Here is a 21852-nt window from a genome sequence, read left to right as displayed (position 1 = left end):
ATGGTGTATCTACTATCTATTCTGCATCTAGCATGAGGCACATCTATTCTGCATCTAGCTTGAGGCAAAATGTTTAACCAGCTCTGTGTGTGTGTGTGTGTGTGTGTGTGTGTGTGTGTGTGTGTGTGTGTGTGTGCAGGCAGGCAGGCAGGCAGGCAGGCGGGCAGGCGGGCAGGCGGGCAGGCGGGCGGGTGGGCGGGCGGGCAGGGCTGGGGGGGGGGGACAGTATCTCTGTAGCCATTAAACGAAACGGGTTTCTTACATTGATGCTCCTATCATGCAAGCACCAGTTAAAGTTACTTTCCATCCCTCATATACTGTGTGCACAGTGCACATCCCATAACCCACACACTGCACATCTAATCATTTTGGAGCTCATATCTTTGAACGGGTAAGAGCTAGTTGTTCCAAACTCGCGCACAGTACTGCAGGCAAACAGGTTGACATGCATAATAGTTCACGAGTCGACTGACGCACAGGCGGCCCGTCCAATGGGGGCCGTCGAACTTCCTTATACTTCCGGGTTTTAACCCAATCAGCGTAGCGCATCAGTCATGTACGGTTGTCTCTGTCTGAACTTGAGAGAGAGAGAGATACGTGCTGCTGTGAGCGTGCAGCAATGTTCCAACATCAGAGCAACAACACATCGGATCATTTAACTCTCAGGACTATACGTTGATTTGAGGTCCTAATAGGTCGCTGCTGCTGTCAAATGTGGACCGCGGACAAAGGATAAACGGCGATCACGCTGTCAAAAAGTGTGTTTATTGAAGGAGGAACTGGCGTTTTGTTTTTATTTGGATTCTCTCCTACTGTAACTGTAGGCTACAGTACACCACCACCCCACCACCACCATCATCATCATCATCATCATCAAGTTCCCACCATGAGGATCTTCCTGTCTCTGCTGAAAAACACCAACCCCAAGATCGAGTATTACTCCAGGTTCTCGCCGTCTCCGCTCTCTATCCAACAGTTTTTGGATTTTGGTGAGTAGGCTACTAAAAAGTAGGTTATAAGAAACAGGAGGCGATTATTCTATGTGTGTCATGTTCTCATGATGTGGCCTCTTGTGTCCTCCTTCCTCTGTAGATTAGACATCCATCATCAATCAATAGAATTAGGGGCCCTTTTGGATTGGCACTTTATTAATTTGTTTCCTGCAAATCGTGACAGCGATTGATACAAGACATGCACAGATGACAGCCGTCCTGATCCAAGGCATTGGTCCGACATCCCATTAGTCCGAATCTGGTGAATGCTAACCTGGTGAACTCTCTAACCCTAACCAATGTAGGACTAATGCGTTGTCGGACTTATGGGCAGTCCCAAGGACGGGCAGCCTATTCATGTGAATTTGAAATGTCACTGTGTGTTGGATATAAATAGATGTTTCAGTCCACGCCGTGAACTCTGTGTTATGATATGACACGGGTGTTTGAATTGGGTGTTTACTCAAAACACACTCGTGACAGTTCATTTAGACTTTAGTTTAGAGCAATGCTGCTTTGTCTCAACTTCCACATGCTCTGTGCCACTGGTTGTCAGACTTTTGCATGTCAACTTGGACCCCCAAATTGATGTATTTAACATTTAACAGATCTACAATATTGCAACACATCACATCTTAAGGGTTAAAGTGTTTACTGCCTGGGAAACCGATTTTCAATGCTATAATATAGGCCTATGCCAATTTAGCTGGGGACCCCTGAAGTTGCCTGAACCCCCCACCCCTGGGGGTCCCAGCCCAGACTATACTTTTGAGAACCACTGCTCTTGGCAACTACACACACAGCACAACTATTAGCAAGAACAGAATACAGCAAATTAAATCAAATTAGGTATCTCAGATCTCAGTCACAAATTCTGGGTCGTTCAAAGAAAGCAACATGAAAAATGCACATGACAGTAATGTCACTTCTGGTGGTGGTGTCATCAACATCCCCACAAAGGCTTTAATTAATCCGCCTGTGATTAAAAGCATGACAAACTGAGATTAAAACATGATCTCTTTGAGACTTGAGGACTATAATTCACAGCTGTGGTGGACAAGACATTCATAATATGCTACAGGAAGAAATAACAGTTTGGGTCTTGGGATGGGATGATATTATCGCGATAATCAAAATCCATTATCCTGGGGCGGAACATTTGCCAAACTACAAGCTCACAATGCGACACGTTGTGAGCTTGTAGATCGGCTATTTTTTGGCAAAGACATTTGATAGAGAGTGAAAAAAGACTGTATCAAGTACTGTATTAAGTACTTATAATATATACTGTATAAGTACCTTTTACCAATTATAGAGGGTTTAAGTGGTACCGGATATGCAGCTTGGCAAATAAAATGACGATCAATTGATCCCAGTGCATGACGGAGGACGATATCGCGATAAATTAAATCTCCACGATATGATTATCGAGAGTGCTTTTTATCACGATAAACGATAATATCACTTATTGTCCCATCCCTAGTCTCCCCCCCCCCCCTTCCCGCCCTTATCCAATCCTGCCAGGAGAGAAGCATGACTCTGTGGCTGCGTTCCAAGAACAAATGAAAAGATGATCGTCACACACCTCACTGGTGGTCTGCCATTTGCCCTGGCAGAATCGTCTGGATTCCAGGCGAGGTCTGCCAGACCACGAGTCACTAGTCTTTATTTTGGTCGACGTCTTCGTACTTCTAGTTGATTCACAAAATGTTTGAGTGCTTTCTGGGTTTCATATAGCAGGCATGATTTACTCTCTGACCTGTGACCTATTCTCTCAGTGCTCGATCCTGCATTCATATCCCTAAGGCTTAGGAGGGATAAAGGTCCCCTAAGGCCGACAACCTTAGGGGCCCTAAGCTATACTGAGGTAAAATCCTAGCCTAGTAAACTGACTCCTCCCATCTTCAGTTGGAATCTGCAGAGAATCTGCAGTTCGAACCTCGCATTCGAATGAAGGCAGGAAGAGAGACTGGTTTACGAGGCTAGTAAAATCCTCCCTTATCCTTATCATATCTTTTCCATTCTAACAGAATTCTGAAGTCACACTCATGACTATGCTTACACTGTGGTGCCATGCTTTTACACTTGTATCAGCACTTTCACGTGGAGCTCAGGAAATGGGTATTGTGCAATATGTAATAGTCTTGTCATTGTATAGGGGTGAGAAGCATCGGCGGGGTGAGGGTGATGTTAGTAACTGCACGTACTCCATGGGCAGGGGTGGCACTTGACAGCAGGGAGTGTTGGGCACAATGGGCAGGAGTAGGACGAGGGGTGGGCTCTACATCCTCCCGGTGGGCCTGGGATCCTCACTTGCTGGTGAGTCAGTACTGAGTCAGACTTAGGGGAGAAAAGGGGGTAAATAAATAATCGAAAGATGCGATTCTGGGAAATTGCATGCATGCATTGCCGTGACGTGAGTCACAAGGAATCCGCTGGGAAATCAATTCTGTCTTAACAATTATTGCGACCGTCGCAAGTTTACTATGAAAACCGGCACATCTTGTCCATATATCCGTGTATCTCTGAAGGTCACGCCTGACACTGTGGTTCCCCTGACACATCACTGTGACATCACAGGTGATATTACAGGTGACATCACCTAAGTAAAAGTACATATGGGTATTCACCAGAATCCCTGTTATGCCCATATATGAAGATCCCTGATGTCATCGATATACATCACTGGCCAGATGGCTAAGACATGGCCCATATCTGTGTGGCTGGTTCAGACAGGGATCTCCGTGTATGGGCATAAAAGGGATGTACCATATACAGTACATGGATTAGGGATGGCCAACGGCTAACCGTTACCGTTAAACCGATAAGAAATTGGTTACCGGTAAGCACTAACGGTTAATTTTGACCGATAAAAAAGAAAAGAAAAAGGAAATCAACCCATGTGTCACACCAAAAGCCCCGTACACCAATATCTACGCAACATCAAGTCATCAACCATGCAACTATACGCGCTGTGGTCACACATTTCTGGACACCAATGCCTGTGTAACATCCATGCATTCACGCAACTGCGAGTCTGCGACGCTGCTTGATTTGGAGTCGTACACGCTGACTTGTTCATCAGGAAACAAATGCTCCGTCGTCGATTGGATTTTACAAAACAGACCCCCGTCACATTGAATCCCGTTTAAGAAGAGCTTAAAACACAACTTTCTAATGTTACATGTTGATGACGTGAGGAACGCTAAAGTCGTCTTGGTTACAGAGTAGCTAGGATATGCGAAAATAACAAAGCTCAGAGTCGCAAATTCAATGATCGCTGCATCAGCACACACAAAACACGGGCGAGAGAGAAGAAAATTAATGAAATGGACATCACGTTTAGCCGATCCAACCATTCCAAAAGTCATATGATTGAAAGTTATTGCTCTACATGCGAGCATCTCGTTGCTGCTGTGTTGTTAGGCGACCGACAGGGAGTACACAGAATTTTAGAGAGGCATGGGCTGAAGGGCCTTTTGGTGGACAATTCTGTTGATAAAAGTTAAGTGCTCCAGCCCCCTTTGCTGTATGTGCGCACGTGCCTGGCGAGAGCGCATCACATTACAGACTGATCATTTCAATACCACCCTTTCTTTGCAAAAACACATTTCTTTTAGAAAACATTTGCATTCTTGTTTCTCCTAGTTTTATTGTTTTTAATGTGTAAATATGGCACTTTATTATGGGGAAAAACGTGTGTATTTCCCTTTTTTAAAATCGCTAAAATAGCACATTTTTGAACACATTTCCTTAACGGTTAACGGGTTAATTAACTGATAAGGCCTTTCGGTTATCGGTTAAGAAAAAATCTCCATTTGGCCATCCCTAACATGGATCTCCATATATGGCTACCAGGGGTCTCCATATATGGGTAACTGGTCCGAAATACATCACTGGCCAGATGGCCAAGAATTGTCGCAACCTCGCCCTTTAGGGTGAGGTCGCATGTCGCCCTGAGGCGTCTTACTAGTATTATACTGTATATTGTGATGTCAAGTGAAGCATGACCAAAATCTTCACTTTTCTGTTGTGCAGCCGCCCAACCCCGGATAACATCACTCCGAAAGTTTACAAAACACAGGTTGACTTTGCTGCGATGAAAATCTCTGACTGAATACAACAAAAAAAGACTGTAATTTTTTGTGTCAGGTACAACCTAAGATTCTGCAATGAGAAAGCAACACTGTTTGAGTCATTGTTCCTCTGGAGGAATTCAATAAGCTATGTAGCGTTTTTACGCTAGGCTTGCACAAATGCAAGCTTTTTGGCCTCGTACTATCACTATGTTGGGAAACCACACTTGTCCAATTAAAGAATGCACTGTTGGGAAGTGGTTTAACTTAGCAATTGCGCTGAGTCACGTCTGCAGTGGGGCGTTGAGAATTTCGTTAATATAAACCCAGTTGGAATTAGGGCTAGGCTATATGGACAAAATAAAATATCACATTCTTTGACCAAATACATTAATATTGAAATTGCTGTGATATTGTAGGGATGACTATTGTGCTTTCCCATAATATTTATTTTTATTTAAAAAAAATATAACCGTATAACAATCAATAACAACTTTATAACAACTAAGTCGGATGATGGACAGATGATCTGCATCTGTGTATTATAAAAGATATGACACAAATAGTCCTTTAACAATGTTTATTAACAGGCCTGGGGATATTTCTACAGGATATGCATCTTCCACTAAATGTCTGTTTTTATAGGGTCTGTCACTACTAGAACAAATATTAGTGCCAATGCTGGATATTTCACAGAGTTCATATAACAACCTCAAATGAACTTGCAAGTACAATTCATACTGTAGATAGTTGTTTGAAAACCGCTTGGACAGTCATGTAAGCTCTTTAAATTACATTGCTTTTACTGCAACGCAGCCTTTAAAACCAGGAAAAGACAATGCTTATGTCCTATGACGATATTACAACATCCAAAATCCCACTCGATATCTAGTTTCATATCACAATATTGATGTACAGCCCTATAGTTAGAATGCAGAACTCTACAATAACACACAATGTAATAAGTGTATAAAAACAACAAGTGCCTCAGTCTTTCCCACAGGGGTTTTGATAGATTTTGGTTTGTCTCTCAGGCAGGGAAAATGCGTGTGAGAAGACGTCATACATGTTCCTGCGCAAGGAGCTGCCCGTGCGCCTGGCCAACACCATGAGAGAGGTGAACCTGCTACCCGATAACCTGCTGAGTCAGCCCTCCATCAAACTGGTCCAGAAATGGTGAGGGGCCTCGGGCCAGAAATACACTTAATACGTGATGATAGGCCCCCGACAGTAAGAGTGTGTGTGTGTGTGTGTGTGTGTGTGTGTGTGTGTGTGTGTGTGTGTGTGTGTGTGTGTGTGTGTGTGTGTGTGTGTGTGTGTGTGTGTGTGTGTGTGTGTGTGTGTGTGTGTGTGTGTGTGTGTGTGTGTGAGCCTGTCACAATTATTACATACTGTAATCGTCTAATCGCAATTATTTGACATAATCGCAATTATTTTGTCATAATCGTTTACATGTTGAAAAAAAATATATATTTTCAAACATTTTCTAAAATAGTGGAAATAGCAATGCGACGCGTTGTAAGCTTGTAGATTGGTGACGTGTTGTGAGCTTGTAGATCGGCTATTTCCACTATCAATGTTCTTTTTTAAGTATAAAGTTGTCAAATATGTCAGTCATTTCTTTGTATATATTTAGGTTATGTGTCATATCTGCCATGTGCAACTTCAAAGCCTACAAGCCAAACAGAAATGTAATTAGCCAGTAGCTATGCCCCTCCCAAAAAGCTTTTGTCCAATGCTAGCTTAGAATAACTTCCTGCTTGCCAAGGTTTGCCTTGGCAACAGCCTTGGCAAGCTGCCGGTTGCTAAGCTAGCATTGGACAAAAGCTTTTAGGGGAGGGGCATAGCTACTGGCTAATTGTCAACAAAAAAACACAATTAAATCGTTAATATTTGAGGCATAATCGTGACAGCCCTAAGTGTTTCTGTATAAGGGTCATGATGACTAAGTCATCTATGTGTTATAATTGTTTTCCTCTGTGTGTTAAATAGGCATGTGCATCCTGTTGTATCTGGTTTGACCAATATGTTGGGATCTATTACGCATGTCCTTGAGCAGATCCAATTAAAAAAGGCTGGTGGTGGGGGCTTCCCTAGGGGGGCTGAGTGCATAGAGAGAGAACTGTGTATTGATTGTGAGTTGAACTTTTATTTTTTTCTTTCCCCCCAGGTACATGCAAAGCTTCGTGGAGCTGCTGGGTTACGAGAACAGAAAACCAGAGGATCCTCATGTATTGAATGAGTGAGTGATGTACTGAATAGAGAAGCAACATATTTAACCTGTGTTTTGTTGTTTTACAAAGGCAGTTTTTCCATAACGTAAAAAAAGCTCTCTTTCTCTCTTGTCTCGACAAACATTGGGAAGTGTTGTGTTGGATATTCACATGATTCAGGTTAAAAATCATCCAAGTTGTCCTTTAACTTCAGAGCACTAGGCAACACTTGAGTGTTATTACCCTGTGTGGCATAATTGATTTAACAGAAGGTAATATTCAACGCAGTTGTAGGGTCAAACATACAGTACAATATATTGTAGCTATGTAGGTACAGTACAGCTCTAAATAGGTGTGTTAATCATCTATCGCCATTTCACACTCGCCGTGTCTCACTGAAGTTGGCAATCCCTGTAATAAACAAAGCCCTATTCTAGGCTGACTGGACAGTTAACAGTGTATATTTATACCATAAACAATGGCCTAGTCACAGAACAGTCCTTTATGACAGATAGAGGATGTGTCCCTCCTTGCTATCAGTAACTATAGGCAGCATTCGTTTGGTCATGATGACCTAGAAAACATTGAAACATTGTCATATTTTTGTGCAGTACTAACCACTCCTACATCTGTCTTTGTCTGTACGTATGTCCCGCCCCATCCCACATTGGCCACGCTGAGCTTTTGAGAATTTTTAGATGTTTATGTGATTATGTGACAAAATAATGACATTGCCCCTTCCCTTAATATTAATATGGCGGGCTAGTCATACCCTAGATATATGTTTGATCTGTGGTCAATAGTGGCGTGATCCGCCTTCTGTCATGTTTTTATTTACTCATTACCTACTTTTTTCCATCCATCCGTTCATCTTTTTTCGTCCATCTCTTCTTCCAATAATTCCAGTTTCCTGGAGCTGTTGATAGAGGTCCGCAACCGCAACAACGACGTGGTTCCTACCATGGCTCAGGGGGTCTTGGAGTACAAGGAGAAGTTTGGTTTTGACCCCTTCATCAGCAGCAACATCCAGTACTTCCTGGACCGCTTCTACACCAACCGCATCTCCTTCCGCATGCTCATCAACCAGCACAGTGAGTGTCACATTATTCCACTATTCTTTTTTGATTTATATATTTTATACTACTTTGGATACATTGGATCCATTGGAGTTGAGGGTTCTTAAAGTTTTCCTCCTGACATCAACGATATACTGTAGTTGAGTTCTGAAGCTCAAGAGAAGCACAGCCGGTTCTATTTTGGAACAGATTTGTTAAGCTTTGAGTCAAACAAATCCTCTTGTCAAATATTTTTGTCTCCATCGCTATTCCACAAAACCCACTTGCGAGTGATGATGTCACATGCCTGCGCCCTGCCACTGTCTCCTGTCTGTTTAATCAGCAGGGCAAGTCATCTTGACTTTAGATAACATCAGCTCCCTAAAAACCAACAAACTAATGGCTTAATGCAATATTTACGGCAAAGTCTTCTATTGCCGCCTTCACACTAGCAGCGACAAAAGCCACAAAAAGATCAAGCGTGGCGCTACACTCTGTTGTACAGTCTGCTTTGAAGTCAAGTGGGTGTCCTTGCGACGAGCAAGAACAATACAAAGGGATCTGGCTGATGTCAAGATTTAGTTTTTCCCTGTTACAAGCAGGACTTGGGAGGAGAGAGAAGTGTGGAAATAGTGAAACAACAACACATTATTGATTGACGCTTCACTGCGTCACTGGAGTGCTGAAAATAAGTTTAAGCCATCTCAACTATTCATTTTGTAGTGCATCACTTGTATCTGCATGTCGCCGAATTCCACTGAAAATGTCACTTTGTCACTGCTTGTCTGAATGCAGAGTCAGGGTTCCAGTAGAAAGCCTCATGTTTACAGTGTAAATATCTTGCCAGCCACACAGCATCAAATATAGGGGAATACCACTCATTTTCAACATTGAACTATGTCATTAATATACCATAGAGATTGAAGATGTACTCTTTGGCTTGCAGAGTACATCTTAATGATGTCACTGATCACATGACCCCACAATCAATCCTCCAGTTCTAGGCAACACAGAAGGGGGGGGGGGGGGGCTTTTTTTCTTATTTCCACACAACAACTCTAAGGTATATTAATGACATAGTTCAAAGTTGAAAATGAGTGGTATTCCCCTATAAGTACTATAGAAGTGTGGCATTTTTAAGTTGCAAGTATTAGTGGGAGAAATATGTGAAAAAGGTGTTCACTTCCGGCAGAAAGCGTGAAAATTTGCACCTAGGGGTATTTTTGTGCACTGAATTAAAAAATGGACGGATCCAAGCACTTTTCTCAAATTCACTTTTCTCTAATTCACTTACCATACAGGGAAAAAAGACCCCCCAAAAATCTTCTTTAAGTAGCATGTGAGGGGTCTATCTAGGGGGTTTTCATGATTCTGAATCCATTCCAAATATTTGTTTTGCACAAAAAACATTCCTTGGGCTAGAAATGGACCCCACAAAACTATGGTTTAGTGATGAGTCATCACTTTTCACAGTTTTGTAGGGTCCATTTTTAGCCCAAGGAATGTTTTTCGTGCAAAACAATGGATTCAGAATCATGAAAACCCCCTAGATAGACCCCTCACATGCTACTTAAAGAAGACTTTTTGGGGGTCTTTTTTCCCTAGTATGGTAAGTGAATTAGAGCCACCAGATCCCATGGGAAAAGTACTTGGATCCGTCAATTTTTGAATTTGGCGCACAAAGATACCCCTAGGTGCAAATTTTCACGCTTTCTGCCGGAAGTGAACACATTAGCCTATTTTTGTTACATATTTCTCCCACTATATCCCTCCTTTAACCTGTTGATGTGAGTGCAGCCAGTTCATGTAAAACACAGACAGCACATTATTTAGTCGACCATTGACAGACAATAACTAGAAGTAGCATTAATATTATCATCAGAAACGGAAGGATTTGGAATCAATAGGTGGATTTGGTAATGTATTCAATATTTTCAGTAAAATCAAGCAAGTACTGAATTTCAAAATGTTTCTATGGCCTGTGTGTTCTATGTAGCTCTCCTGTTTGGCGATGACACCAACCCAGCTCATCCCAAACACATTGGCAGCATTGACCCCACCTGTCACGTGGCTGATGTAGTCGGAGGTAAGACCTTTTCTCATGAAAACAAAAAAATAATATTTAATTAAAAGAAAATACATTTAATTAGCTGCATTTCTTTTTTTTTCTTCTTTTTTTTTGACTAGTTGCAAAAATGCCACACTATTTCGATTATTTATTATTGAGCATAGAATTTGAGCATAGATATCTGAAGCATAGTTTGGCATCAGGGATGCATCTATTCATTCCCTGTAAGCAACAATGTTATATTTAAGTGACATGCAAAATAAAATGACAGGGAATGAATTAAGACCTCAGAGAGGAATATTGAAACAGAGCCTATACAGGTGGATGCTGGGGACTGGGGAGACGGTAGAATTGCAAAGGAGACAAACCGAGGAATGGTCAGGTAGGCAGGGAAGTTTAAATAGATCAGATGAAGAGTGCATGTGACTAGTCACTTGATCAGGGTTTGGCACACTGCCTTGAGGTGTCTGCCAGAACTAGCTCTGCAGGCTTCGCATCAGTTCTCTCCTGACCTTTCTGTTTATCTTATACACATGTATATTTATATTATGCTGTGGTCCATTTATTTTGCATTGCACAACTAAATATTTGCATAGAACAGTTACAGTATGAAGCAGATCCGGCTCAGTTATGCTTTATGTGACACTGAACCATACCAAACAAAGCTAGGGTCATCTGTCGTAAAATAACATGTTTCCATTCTTTTAAACAGAGAGTTCCAGACAGTGTTTTGTATGTGGGATTGTCTTGCTAACTATTGTGTGCCAGGGAACACTGTAGTCACTACCTTGGTAAAGTAACTGGAATCTATATAGACTAGTCATATTCCGCTTGCATTAACTTGTCTGTGCTTTGTCTCTCAGATGCCTATGACACAGCCAAGATGCTATGTGAGAAGTACTATATGGCTGCTCCTGACCTCAAGATCGAGGAATTCAACCGTAAGAGAGCTTCACTCTTGTGTTGTATTTTGGTATCATTTGATCATATTATCATTAACAGTGTTTCTCCTACTATTGTACTGGTGGTGGCGGCATGGGAGGGATTTGGTGCAATGACTAAACCAGCATGAAAATAGATTTATAGTATACTTAACCCAGGTTTACTGGCAAAGCAAATCCAGGTGGCCTTTGGACCACCAGGCCGTGGGTTCGATCCCAGGCACCGCCAACTCAGCGTATGAGTAGAGTAGCAGGGCTTGCGTGCGGCAAATCTCCATCTCCCAGGGGTCTAACGCATTGTAACGGGGATAGATTCCCACATTATCGACTGGTACAGACAATAAGCCTCTCCCGACCTACTTAAATGGACATAGTAGACATATTAGTACAATAAGTCATTGCAGAACATGCATTCAGGCTGTAGACTTAACTACACACCAGACATATTATGACTTGTGGCTTTAACCAATCTTCTATTCATCCATCCGTCCATTCAATCTATTCATTTGCCCATGGCTTGGTGTTTCATAGTGTTGAAACTACTACTACTCGTGTTCCATTACACGTTCTATTTCAAGCTAGTGGTGGCAGAAAGAGAGTCTCAATTTAGTCCTGCTGTGATTACAATGTTGAGAATGTGTCTCATTATCTTCAAAGTGTTTGAGTGAGTGAATGCATGTACGTGGGTGTGTCTGTATAAGTGTTGGATGGAGGGGAGGGGGCATCTGCATGCACAGGGGGGCCTGCAGGATTTTATCACATTGTATGCTCAAGCACAGTCTGATTCACCCGTGCCTTCGACGTAGCACTTTTATGCCTAACTAACTACTACTGTAGTCTATTCTCACCAAATGGGCCAATAATTAGAGTGGGATTCGATCCCGAGGTGTAGGACTTGATGGGCTAATTCCAGTGCCATCTGGAATAGGAGGGGGTATGAGGTTATGAGGTTGTTTAAATCTCAATCTCGTAGCAAAACTGTCAAGAGCCCAACGTCACTTATAATAAGCAAAAGCAGACTTGGCAACACTGATGTCATGTCTCCTGTGCGTTCCACAGCAAAGAGCCCTGGCAAGCCTATCCAGTCAGTGTACGTCCCCTCGCACCTCTTCCACATGCTCTTTGAGCTCTTCAAGGTAAGCAAAAAGGATCCTCATGGTCTGACGCTCCACAGATGTAATTAAAAGTGTAACATGACCTTGATTCTATTCAGGACCACTGCCTCGAGTCAATTTAATTAACTGTGTGTGTGTGTGTGTGTGTGTGTGTGTGTGTGTGTGTGTGTGTGTGTGTGTGTGTGTGTGTGTGTGTGTGTGTGTGTGTGTGTGTGTGTGTGTGTGTGTGTGTGTGTGTGTGTGTGTGCGTGCGTGAAAAGTGTAAATTGTAGAAAATCTAAAACTGAGCAATTACCTTTAATTTTTTTTGAACAAATCTTAATTTGTAAAAACACATACAGTACAAACAGCAATTACCTTTTAAACAACTGCTATTTGTGCACAACTTTACCTACAGTATGTGGAAATATGGGCCAACTATTCCTGACAGCAAATGCACAATTCTTATGGTTTTATAATTATTTACCTCAGTTGCAATGTAACGCTCTGAGAACACATTTCTATTCCCTTCAATTGTACATATATTATTTTGTTTTGATTGTATTGTTCCACTTTTTATTTGCTTTGGCAATGTTAACATATGTTTGGCGGCATAGCTCAGGGGTAGAGAAACCGCTATTAGAGCACGAAGGGTTCCCGAAAGGTTCCCAGTTCGAATCCGGGCTCCCCCTGAGTTAATTTCGAAGAGTCCTTGAGCAAGACTCTGAACCCCTAATTGCTCCCGGTGAGTTGGTTGGTGCCTTGCTTGGTTTCCTCCGCCACCGGTGTATGAATGTGTGCGTGAAAAATGTAATGCACAATCTATGTAAAGCGCCTTGGATAAAAGCGCTATATAAATGCACCATTTACCATTTTACTTTATTTTCTCAGGCCAATAAAGGGAATTGAATTGAATTGAAATTGTGTGTGTAGAACTCAATGCGGGCCACAGTGGAGCTTCATGAAGACAATAAGGAGGGCTTGCCACCAGTGAAGGCAAAGGTGACGCTGGGGAAGGAGGACCTCTCCATAAAGGTAAAGAACACACACGCACGCACGCACGCACGCGCGCACACACACACACACACACACACACACACACACACACACACACACACACACACACACACACACACACACACACACACACACACACACAGTAAATATTTCACATTGGAGGAGGCGACCACTGCAAGGAACCACTCAGTAAATATTTCACATTGGAGGAGGCGACCACTGCAAGGAACCACTCTGCTCATCACAAGCAGTGTTTTGCTCAAGGACACTTTGACGTGCAGCCATGATGGGCCGGGCATCAAACCGAGAACCTTCTGGTTCCAAGACGGCCAGACGATGCCTCCACATATGATTAGTGTCATTTAGCTGCATTTAAACTCGTGGCCTTTCTGATGTTTATCCAGACAAATGACATGTTTAGATGAAACACAGGCATGAATCTGGGATAGAAATAACTATGTTTAAAGGGCTTGATATATTTCGTTGCGTGCTGTGTCGCGCACTGAACATAGCAGATTTACAAGCTCACACTGTGGCGTGTCGTAAAATCGGCAAGTTCTGGTGCGTGACACAATGTGCAGCCAAGTTGGCTCCTTTCGGAACCACTCCCTCCGCTATCAGGCTCCGAGGTGAGGTTCCTCACTCTTGTCATCCACAATCGGTCCGTTGCGGGGAAGCTCCGCTGTTCGGGAACACTTCTTACCTTTTGTGAACATCCTATCCAAAAAGTAAAGGTCCTATACCGGTCTCTCATCTGTTTACTTCTCAAGCGTGGAAGAAAATCGAAGCAGCATGTTTAAATAACGAGTTTAAATCGCTCATTTTGTCAGCCGGTCCCATGTTTTTTAGACATTCCGGAAGTTGCGTCCGCTTAGGAAACATTACTACCTCCCCTGGTCACGTGGTATAGACACAACAAATAATAGTGGGGAAAATAATGCACCGGCTGACAAAATGAGCGATATAAAAGGTTCACAAAAGGTAAGAAGTGTTCCCGAACGGCGGAGCTTCCCTGCAACGAACCGATTGTGGATGACAAGAGTGAGGAACCTCATCTCGGAGCCTGATAGCGGAGGGAGAGGTTCCGAAAGGAGCTACAGCCAAGTATATATCCAGCTTAAAAGAGCTTCAGGTCTCTCAGTTTATTGGCATAGGAATATTGACATAGGTTTACGAAATAAATATATTTCAGTAAAAACTAAAACTAAAATATAGCTTTAAAAAAAATAATCTTTGAACAAAAACTGAACAATATAAAATGTATATAGTATAAAATGTAAGTAAGGATAACTTAATACACAGTATCTATGGAGATCTGCTCTGTACCCAGGATTACACATGATTGATAATCTTTATGGTGGTTGTATTCCATTGCATATCTTGCTGCTGTTATTGCACGTTACTGTGCTTCACCCAGCAGTTTTTCATTATTAGTCACGAAACGCTCTTGTAATCTGTGGGAGGTATCATGTGGCTCTGATGTGTTGGTAATGCTGGCAGAAAGTTGGAAAGTGCAGCTCAGTTTCCACCTCATCTTGTGTGTGTGTGCAGTTGCATAGTCAGTGCACAGTCTCTTGTCTTGAGTGTGTCTGTCACTTTAGTATTTTGATTAGCATTAGCATGCATAATTTGGTGCTTTCAGTCAGATGCAGAAAATGGATTTACAGAACTTTACATGCAGAGTCTCGATTTAGTGTTTGTCCCATTTAGCAAACTCTCGGTTTAAGTGGACCCCAGACCTGGAAGCCGTAAAGGTAAAATGGGTTCTATGGAAGAGTCTGACATTTTGAGCAAAACTTACATTGGGATGTCCAGCTTGATGTTTTTTTCTTTTTTTTTCTCTGTGTTCAGATCAGTGATAGAGGAGGAGGCGTTCCCCTTAGAAAGATAGACCGCCTGTTCAACTACACATACTCCACGGCCCCTACACCCACCCTGGAGCCTGGAGCTGTCCCACTGGTATATACACCACATGCACACACGCATGAACGCACAAATCAAGTATTTATAGTAGTATTTGTTAACTCCTAGCTGTATCACTTTTTCCATATCTTTCCTGTGTTTCATAACTGCGATACTACCATGACAATTGAATTTCCCTCATGGGATCAATAAAGATCCATCTCTCTAAGTTAATGTTAAACGTGATGAGACATTCACCCATAAAATGACCATGACTGTGATTGCTGATTTGATTTTCTCTCTGTCTCTGTTTGTATCCCTCTGATGTCGTTCCTCCAGGCTGGTTTTGGCTATGGCCTCCCCATCTCCAGGCTGTATGCCAGGTACTTCCAGGGGGATCTGAATCTCTACTCTATGGAGGGTGTGGGAACCGATGCTGTCATTTATCTGAAGGTAGGTTGTGTTTACCTTGCCTGTATTTACCATGGTGTTCATGAGCTGCCTCACATGGTCCAACATGAACTGTTTACACCATGACCCATGTTTCCCCCACACATTTTGCTAGCCTATGTTGGCTCAGCGTTGAAGACAGGGTTAAACAACTAAAAATGTGATTTACTTCCAAAATAGCAAATAGTCAATGCAAATCTGCCCTCCATCCCCTCAGTACCCGCATATCTGACCAAACATCTCCAAAAAGTTAGCGACACCTACAGCCACAACACCAGAGGGAGCGCACACAATGACCTGATAACATAAGACAAATATGGGTAAATTCTCCTTCTACAACACTGCCACCCAGGTGTGGAATTCCTTGACTTCCTCCCTTAAAACATGTAGCTCGCTGGCATCCTTCAAAACTGCCCTGAAAACTCACCTTTCAGGAGGCCAGAGAAGGAGGTAGTTATCACTTCTCCCATAGACAGGCGAGAAGTGAGCCTTAGCCCCACCCCCTTGTTTCCCCCATCCTGTACATAGTGTTTTTATAACTGCAATATTATTGAATGTTTTCTTTGCTTGCTATTTATTATGTCCATGAATTAAATACAGAGCCGGGCTTTGGACTGTAAAAGGTCTTATTTGGGATGTTCCTTTTAGGCAGGGTGTTTAACTGTACTTGTATTGTACTACATTTCAATTGTATTGACTATACTTGTACTGTTCTCCATTTTTGTCTAATAAAATAATCAATCAATCAATCAACCCCTGGTTTACACGCACACAGCGTCTTCATTATTTGCCCCTTTTTTTGATCTGTCTGCGAGTCCTCATTGGCTCTTTATGTTTGACTGTTTCTCCACCAAAGGCCCTGTCAAGCGAGTCATTCGAACGCCTGCCCGTCTTCAACAAGTCAGCGTGGCGACATTACAAGACCAGTAACGAGGCGGACGACTGGAGCAACCCCAGCACAGAGCCACGCGATGCCAGCAAGTCCAATTACAAGGCCAAAAGATAACTGTGTCTAACCCGCTAGTCCCTACCTACCCCTCGCTGGCCAGAGCATGTACATTACCATTAACCTTGGCCTAAGATCAGTTCGACATTCCAATGGGTAAAGTTACTAGCAGGGTTCCCGCGGCCATGGAAAAGGTCAGTCAACTTGAAAATGCAATTCCCTGGCTGTGGAAAAGTCATGGAACTAAAAGTATTTATAAGAATTATCAAGTATCATTTAATAGAAAGTCATTGAAATCTGGTTTATGTTGCATCACTGGGATTCAAAATGTATAATTTATAATTTTGTATTTCAAGGCTTCCTCACATTATATCCAAAGTTAAATTTTTCTGATGGAGTTGTCATGGAAGAGTTACTGAAATCCATGAATGACACAACAAAGTTAGGCAGCTGTAAGATACCGAACTGACCATAGATCTGTACCCAATCGCAATGACTATCGTTCAGATTCTGGTGTTAATGGCAGCCTGTTGCCTTCTCAGTAAGCCACACAACTGGCAAGTAAGAGTTTCTTTTGTGAATTTGGTCATTTTGGCCAGCTGAGGCCTTTTTGTCAACCCCACATTATAATAACTTATTTTTGTATCAAAGTACGCTCTCCCTCATGAGGCCTACCTGGCTTTTCTGACAAGGCTACTCCCCCATGTGGCTGAAGAAGTCCTGCACTGCTTCCTCAGTGCTTGACCAGTAAGACTTGCCGTTTCGCTTTTTCTGTGGCCAACCCTGACATAAAAGAGCCTCTTGTTTCAACTTCCCTCACACACAGAAAGACGGAGGGTTTGAGTTTCATTGCGAATGGGGAGAGGAGCTTTGATTTCCTTCCCTTGGGAGACCCTTTTGATTGGACACAAATAGGTCAGTGTGATGCTGGCGTGGCAAAATCAGGTTTCAGTGGCATGTTGCTTAGGTGGTGAATAGAGAGAGGAGGACATAATGCCCTGCCGTATTTCAACTAGAAATTATAAGGGGAACATTTTAGTCATGATTTTGTCATGAAGTGATAATAACATCAGAAGGAAAATAATTCTTATGAATACAGGTTATTTATAAAGATTTACTGTAGGAACCAATGTATTTATTTTCTCCATGAGAGAAAGCCTTACCTATACAGTAGGAATATATTTAAAAAAAGATAAAAGTGATCGTTGTTGGATATACTTTGTTTTATTTCAAAGGGGAGAAAGTTCTGAGTTTAGAGTTTTAAGATGTACAGTTGGCTATAGCTCAGAGTTTTAAGATGTATAGTTGGCTATAGTTGTTACTACGTGTGCTTTTAGATCAACCAGCAATATTGACCATAATTACAGACATAAGTGCTTTTGCAGACCAGCAGTACAGCCACACCAACGTGTTTACCCAGCTCTGAACAACAATTGAAGGACCAAAGGAACACCTTCAGGATGCTTTTGGAACAACATTCTGTCAGCCTTTGTCTCTCCTGCAGCTTCTTCCCACGCCAGCATGATTGTGTTTGTGTTGTTGACATGCACCCTTGCGGTGAGGAACAGAACTGCTGTGATTGCACGATTCCTCTCTGGCCCATGCTAAAACCAGCGCGAAAGCTGTGTTGTTGACCTGCTGCGCTGAATATACGCAGCATGGCGTCTGGAATTACTACCGGTATGCGTGGGTGACACTGCAGTCAGTTTCGTGTGGCCATTTGCGGTATTAATAATCCTCACAGCACTCTGAACCTTGAATGAGCTTCAGCTATGCTTGTGTGTTTTCAATATCTACTGCTGTCATGTTATTTTCACTGATGATTGGTGTAAGTAGACATATATACTGTAGCTATTTAAACTGGAAAGGTGTTTGTTATTAGGCTTTTGTTTTATCCAGGAAGAAAGGGTCCATTCTTAAACTTCATATTGTGTGTGAGGAACGATTTTGTCTTCGACATAGAGAAACATTTTTTTTGATTAGTTGATTCCTCTTTGATGATTAATATATTTTGTTTTATAGAATGAGTGGGTGTAATTATACAATGAGAGAGTGGGAGATAAGGAAAGGTTGGAGATAACGGTCTTGCGTGCCAGAAGGGGTACATATGGTTATGGAGGCAGGGTTCTCTACCACTAGATTTTTGTATTTAACCATTCTTTTTCTTGTTGTTACATGTTAATCACATTTGGGACCCTTTATGAATGCCCTTTGCTGTTGTCAATATTGACCTCACGCTATACGCACAACTTGTATTATTCATTTGATCTTTTTAGATCAATGTGTCAGAGTATGTTATTTTCATGATAAAAGCATTAAATGGTTATAAAAACCATAGTGTCAGAAAAACCTATTCTGATCAGCTTGACAACAAATAGACCATAGGACCGTAGACTTGTGAAACAAGACTTGAGAATTTTACCCAGGGACTACAGATGTAAATGAGTTTATAGCTATTTCTGGTGCAATATTATTGTGCATTGTCCCTTTCAAATGAACAACAATAAATAAAAATGAAGCTTGGCTCTACAGAGGCTGTTAGACGAGGGGTCTCAAAGATATAATCCTCTTCTCATCTCCTTCAGCTCTCTAGCCCCTAACTGATGAAGACTTGGGAGAGACGCTTCCTTATGGTAAACCTAAAGTTTCCAGCCACTGCCAATGCCTTCGTATGCTGCCATCGGTCATACTTAAAGAGAATCCCTGTACAAAACATACAGGACTTGTGTACAGGGGAATGCTGTGTTCTGGGCACACGCTGGGGATAGATGGTGTCTTCTAAAGGCCCCAGTTGACTACCCTTTTGATGATGTGTGTTTTCTCCTAATTTCTCAGTGACTATTATAAGGGAGATCCTTGGATAGGACTGCCTGGTTCGGTTTTGTTTGTGTAACAATAGAAATGGCTTCAGACAGATACAATACAGTTACATGCAGACATAGGTCTACTTTAGAGGGCCAGGGATCTCTCAGAGTAAGATTTTAAAATGGAGCCTGTCTCCGTACCTCTGTGATATGTCATGTATACTTTATATATATAACCGTATGAGCAATGTTGACATTTTCAGCCAGTGTGGAGTGATTCCTCATGTTTTATTTCCACATTATCTCTGGTTTAAAGAGATGTTTGAGCACTTTCTAAGCATGGTTTTCCCTCATTGTAGTGAAAGTTGTGCAGTTATGCTATTGTAACAATCCTAGAGCAGACAGGAATCCCTGTTGTATACATGTTCATGTTGCACCAACATCCACCAACACAGTGATCTAGCAATCTGAAGGTGCGATTTAGCATGAGATCAACTATTGTCTATTGTTAAAACCTAGAATAAAAATAACTGCCGTTGAACTACGTTATTTGTCTCTGAATGTTTTGTTTTCTTCTCTTTTTTTTAAGGGATTGGATTGCTGAAAAATGACTTTACTTCCTTTCAAATGCACTTACACATTTTTTTGTTTTATTTACATGTCAAGCCATTTGGAATTAGACTTAAAAAAAGAAAAGACCAAAAAGAAACACACACATTCCCAAAGTTTGTACAAACAGTGCAGGGTTACATGTAGTCCATACAAGACATTAACTTCTCTACAGTGCATTATGAGTGTTTATGGGCGTTGGAGATTGTTGCGGGATGGACAGGTCGCTGATGAGCAGACCCCACCGAAAAACTAAACCACATTTCAAAATGACAGAAGAAAAACAAAAGAACAAAAATGAGGTTGTGATTTTTTCTTTTTGTTTTGTTTTGTACCTGACGTGTTTACCTCAAGTGCTTCAGAAATAACATTTCAAGTATCATCAGAGTCCTGGAGATAACTTGTATCTCCATTTTTTTGTTTTTTTTTGTTTTACTTGACAGCTGATGGAAAACTTGCAATAAAGCCTCTAATGATGCATTGCAAAATATTAAAATGAATACACGAATATGAACAGAAAAACAACAACCTGCCTCTCTGACTTCCTGGTACACGCTGAAAATGGCAGAAGTACGTACTACAAGCTACTGTAGCAACACGCGACCCAAAAGAAAGTATTGACTAAGCCAGGGGTCTTCAACGTTTTCAGGCCAAGGACCCCTTTGTTGAGAGAGAGAGAGAGAGATGAATCATCAGTGTATTTTGGATTCATGTCAATTTGCGTTTTCAGATATTTAACCACTTGAACTGTCAATACTTCTCCCCTCGACACCAAACCTCTGTACAAAAAATAGCCGATCTACAAGCTCACAACGCCTCGCAGAGTGAGGACTTGTGAGCTTGTAGATCTGCTGATTTTTGTTTAAAGTTCTCCGAATGTGGTTAAGAATCTGGCGATTTTATTTTTTCTTTCTATCACACATAGATTTGGAGGACCCCCTATAGTAACTCTGAGGACCCCCTAGGGGTCCTGGACCCCCTGTTGAAGACCCCTGGACTAAGCTATAGCAGGCTTCTTCTCCAGAACAAGATGTTTGTGGTCTACAGGCGAGAGAAGGGGGACAGCCAGTGAATTACTATGATTTCACTGCAGTAATTCCCAGGAGGGACGGGTGCGGGGGGATGAATGACTGCAATTTCACTGTTGCTGCTTGTTTGTCTAGCATAAGAGCAAAGGCGGCGGGGGGGGGGGGGGGGGGGGGGGGGCAGCAATGACTGCGATTTAACTGTTGCTGCTTGTTTGCGAGCATTGGACAGGCAAATAGTGCGACACATCTAGGCTCGGTCTCAAAAGACTTAGGATATACATTCTAGAAGCAAATACTAGATGTTTGGTTTAACAATCTTATTTCGTATAGTTAAAATAGTAGTTGGCTAAAGAAAGCTAAAGATTCACATACAGTATAGACTAATCATTATCCTAGACCCTGTAACTTTATTCTTAGGGGTGGTAGGCTCTACTTTCTGGTTTGATTGAATGTTTTATTTTGCGCCAGTCATCTCAAAGAACACTTTACAAGATGTATTTGGGGGACTAGTTTTATTCCCCGTTTTAAACTCGACCGGACCTTGATTCACAATGGAAACATTAAGTATTTATTGTATCAAGGAGGTTATGAATCCCTTCGCATCAATTTCATGTGACAATCAATTACGCAAAAGGTGTGAAGGCATTTCATGTAACA

The 21852-nt window shown here is 41.9% G+C and overlaps 1 protein-coding gene across 2 annotated transcripts; it reads left to right on the top strand.

Annotated features, from left to right (window-relative positions):
- The first annotated feature begins 604 nt into the window (after positions 1–604).
- Positions 605–20087, top strand: LOC308306859 (pyruvate dehydrogenase (acetyl-transferring) kinase isozyme 3, mitochondrial-like). 2 transcript variants are annotated; one of them, XR_013963181.1, is made up of 12 exons: positions 605–989; positions 6103–6244; positions 7239–7310; positions 8188–8372; positions 10333–10422; positions 11268–11345; positions 12405–12481; positions 13373–13474; positions 15308–15415; positions 15698–15811; positions 16665–16948; positions 19340–20087. XR_013963181.1 is itself a non-coding variant. In XM_080751913.1 (11 exons), the coding sequence occupies exons 1-11, from the start codon at positions 887–889 to the stop codon at positions 16812–16814; spliced, it is 1221 nt and encodes a 406-aa protein (XP_080608039.1). In that variant the 5' UTR covers positions 605–886; the 3' UTR covers positions 16815–20087. The 2 variants fall into 2 exon arrangements, 1 of the variants encoding a protein (XP_080608039.1); XM_080751913.1 differs by having other exon boundaries at positions 16665–20087.
- The last annotated feature ends 1765 nt before the right edge of the window (positions 20088–21852 follow it).

Source organism: Nannobrachium achirus (genome assembly GCF_963921795.1).
Source record: "Nannobrachium achirus genome assembly, chromosome: 21".
Lineage (NCBI taxonomy): Eukaryota > Metazoa > Chordata > Actinopteri > Myctophiformes > Myctophidae > Nannobrachium > Nannobrachium achirus.
The sequence above is the reverse complement of the archived record's forward strand: the minus strand, read 5'-3'. Positions and strand labels throughout refer to the sequence as shown.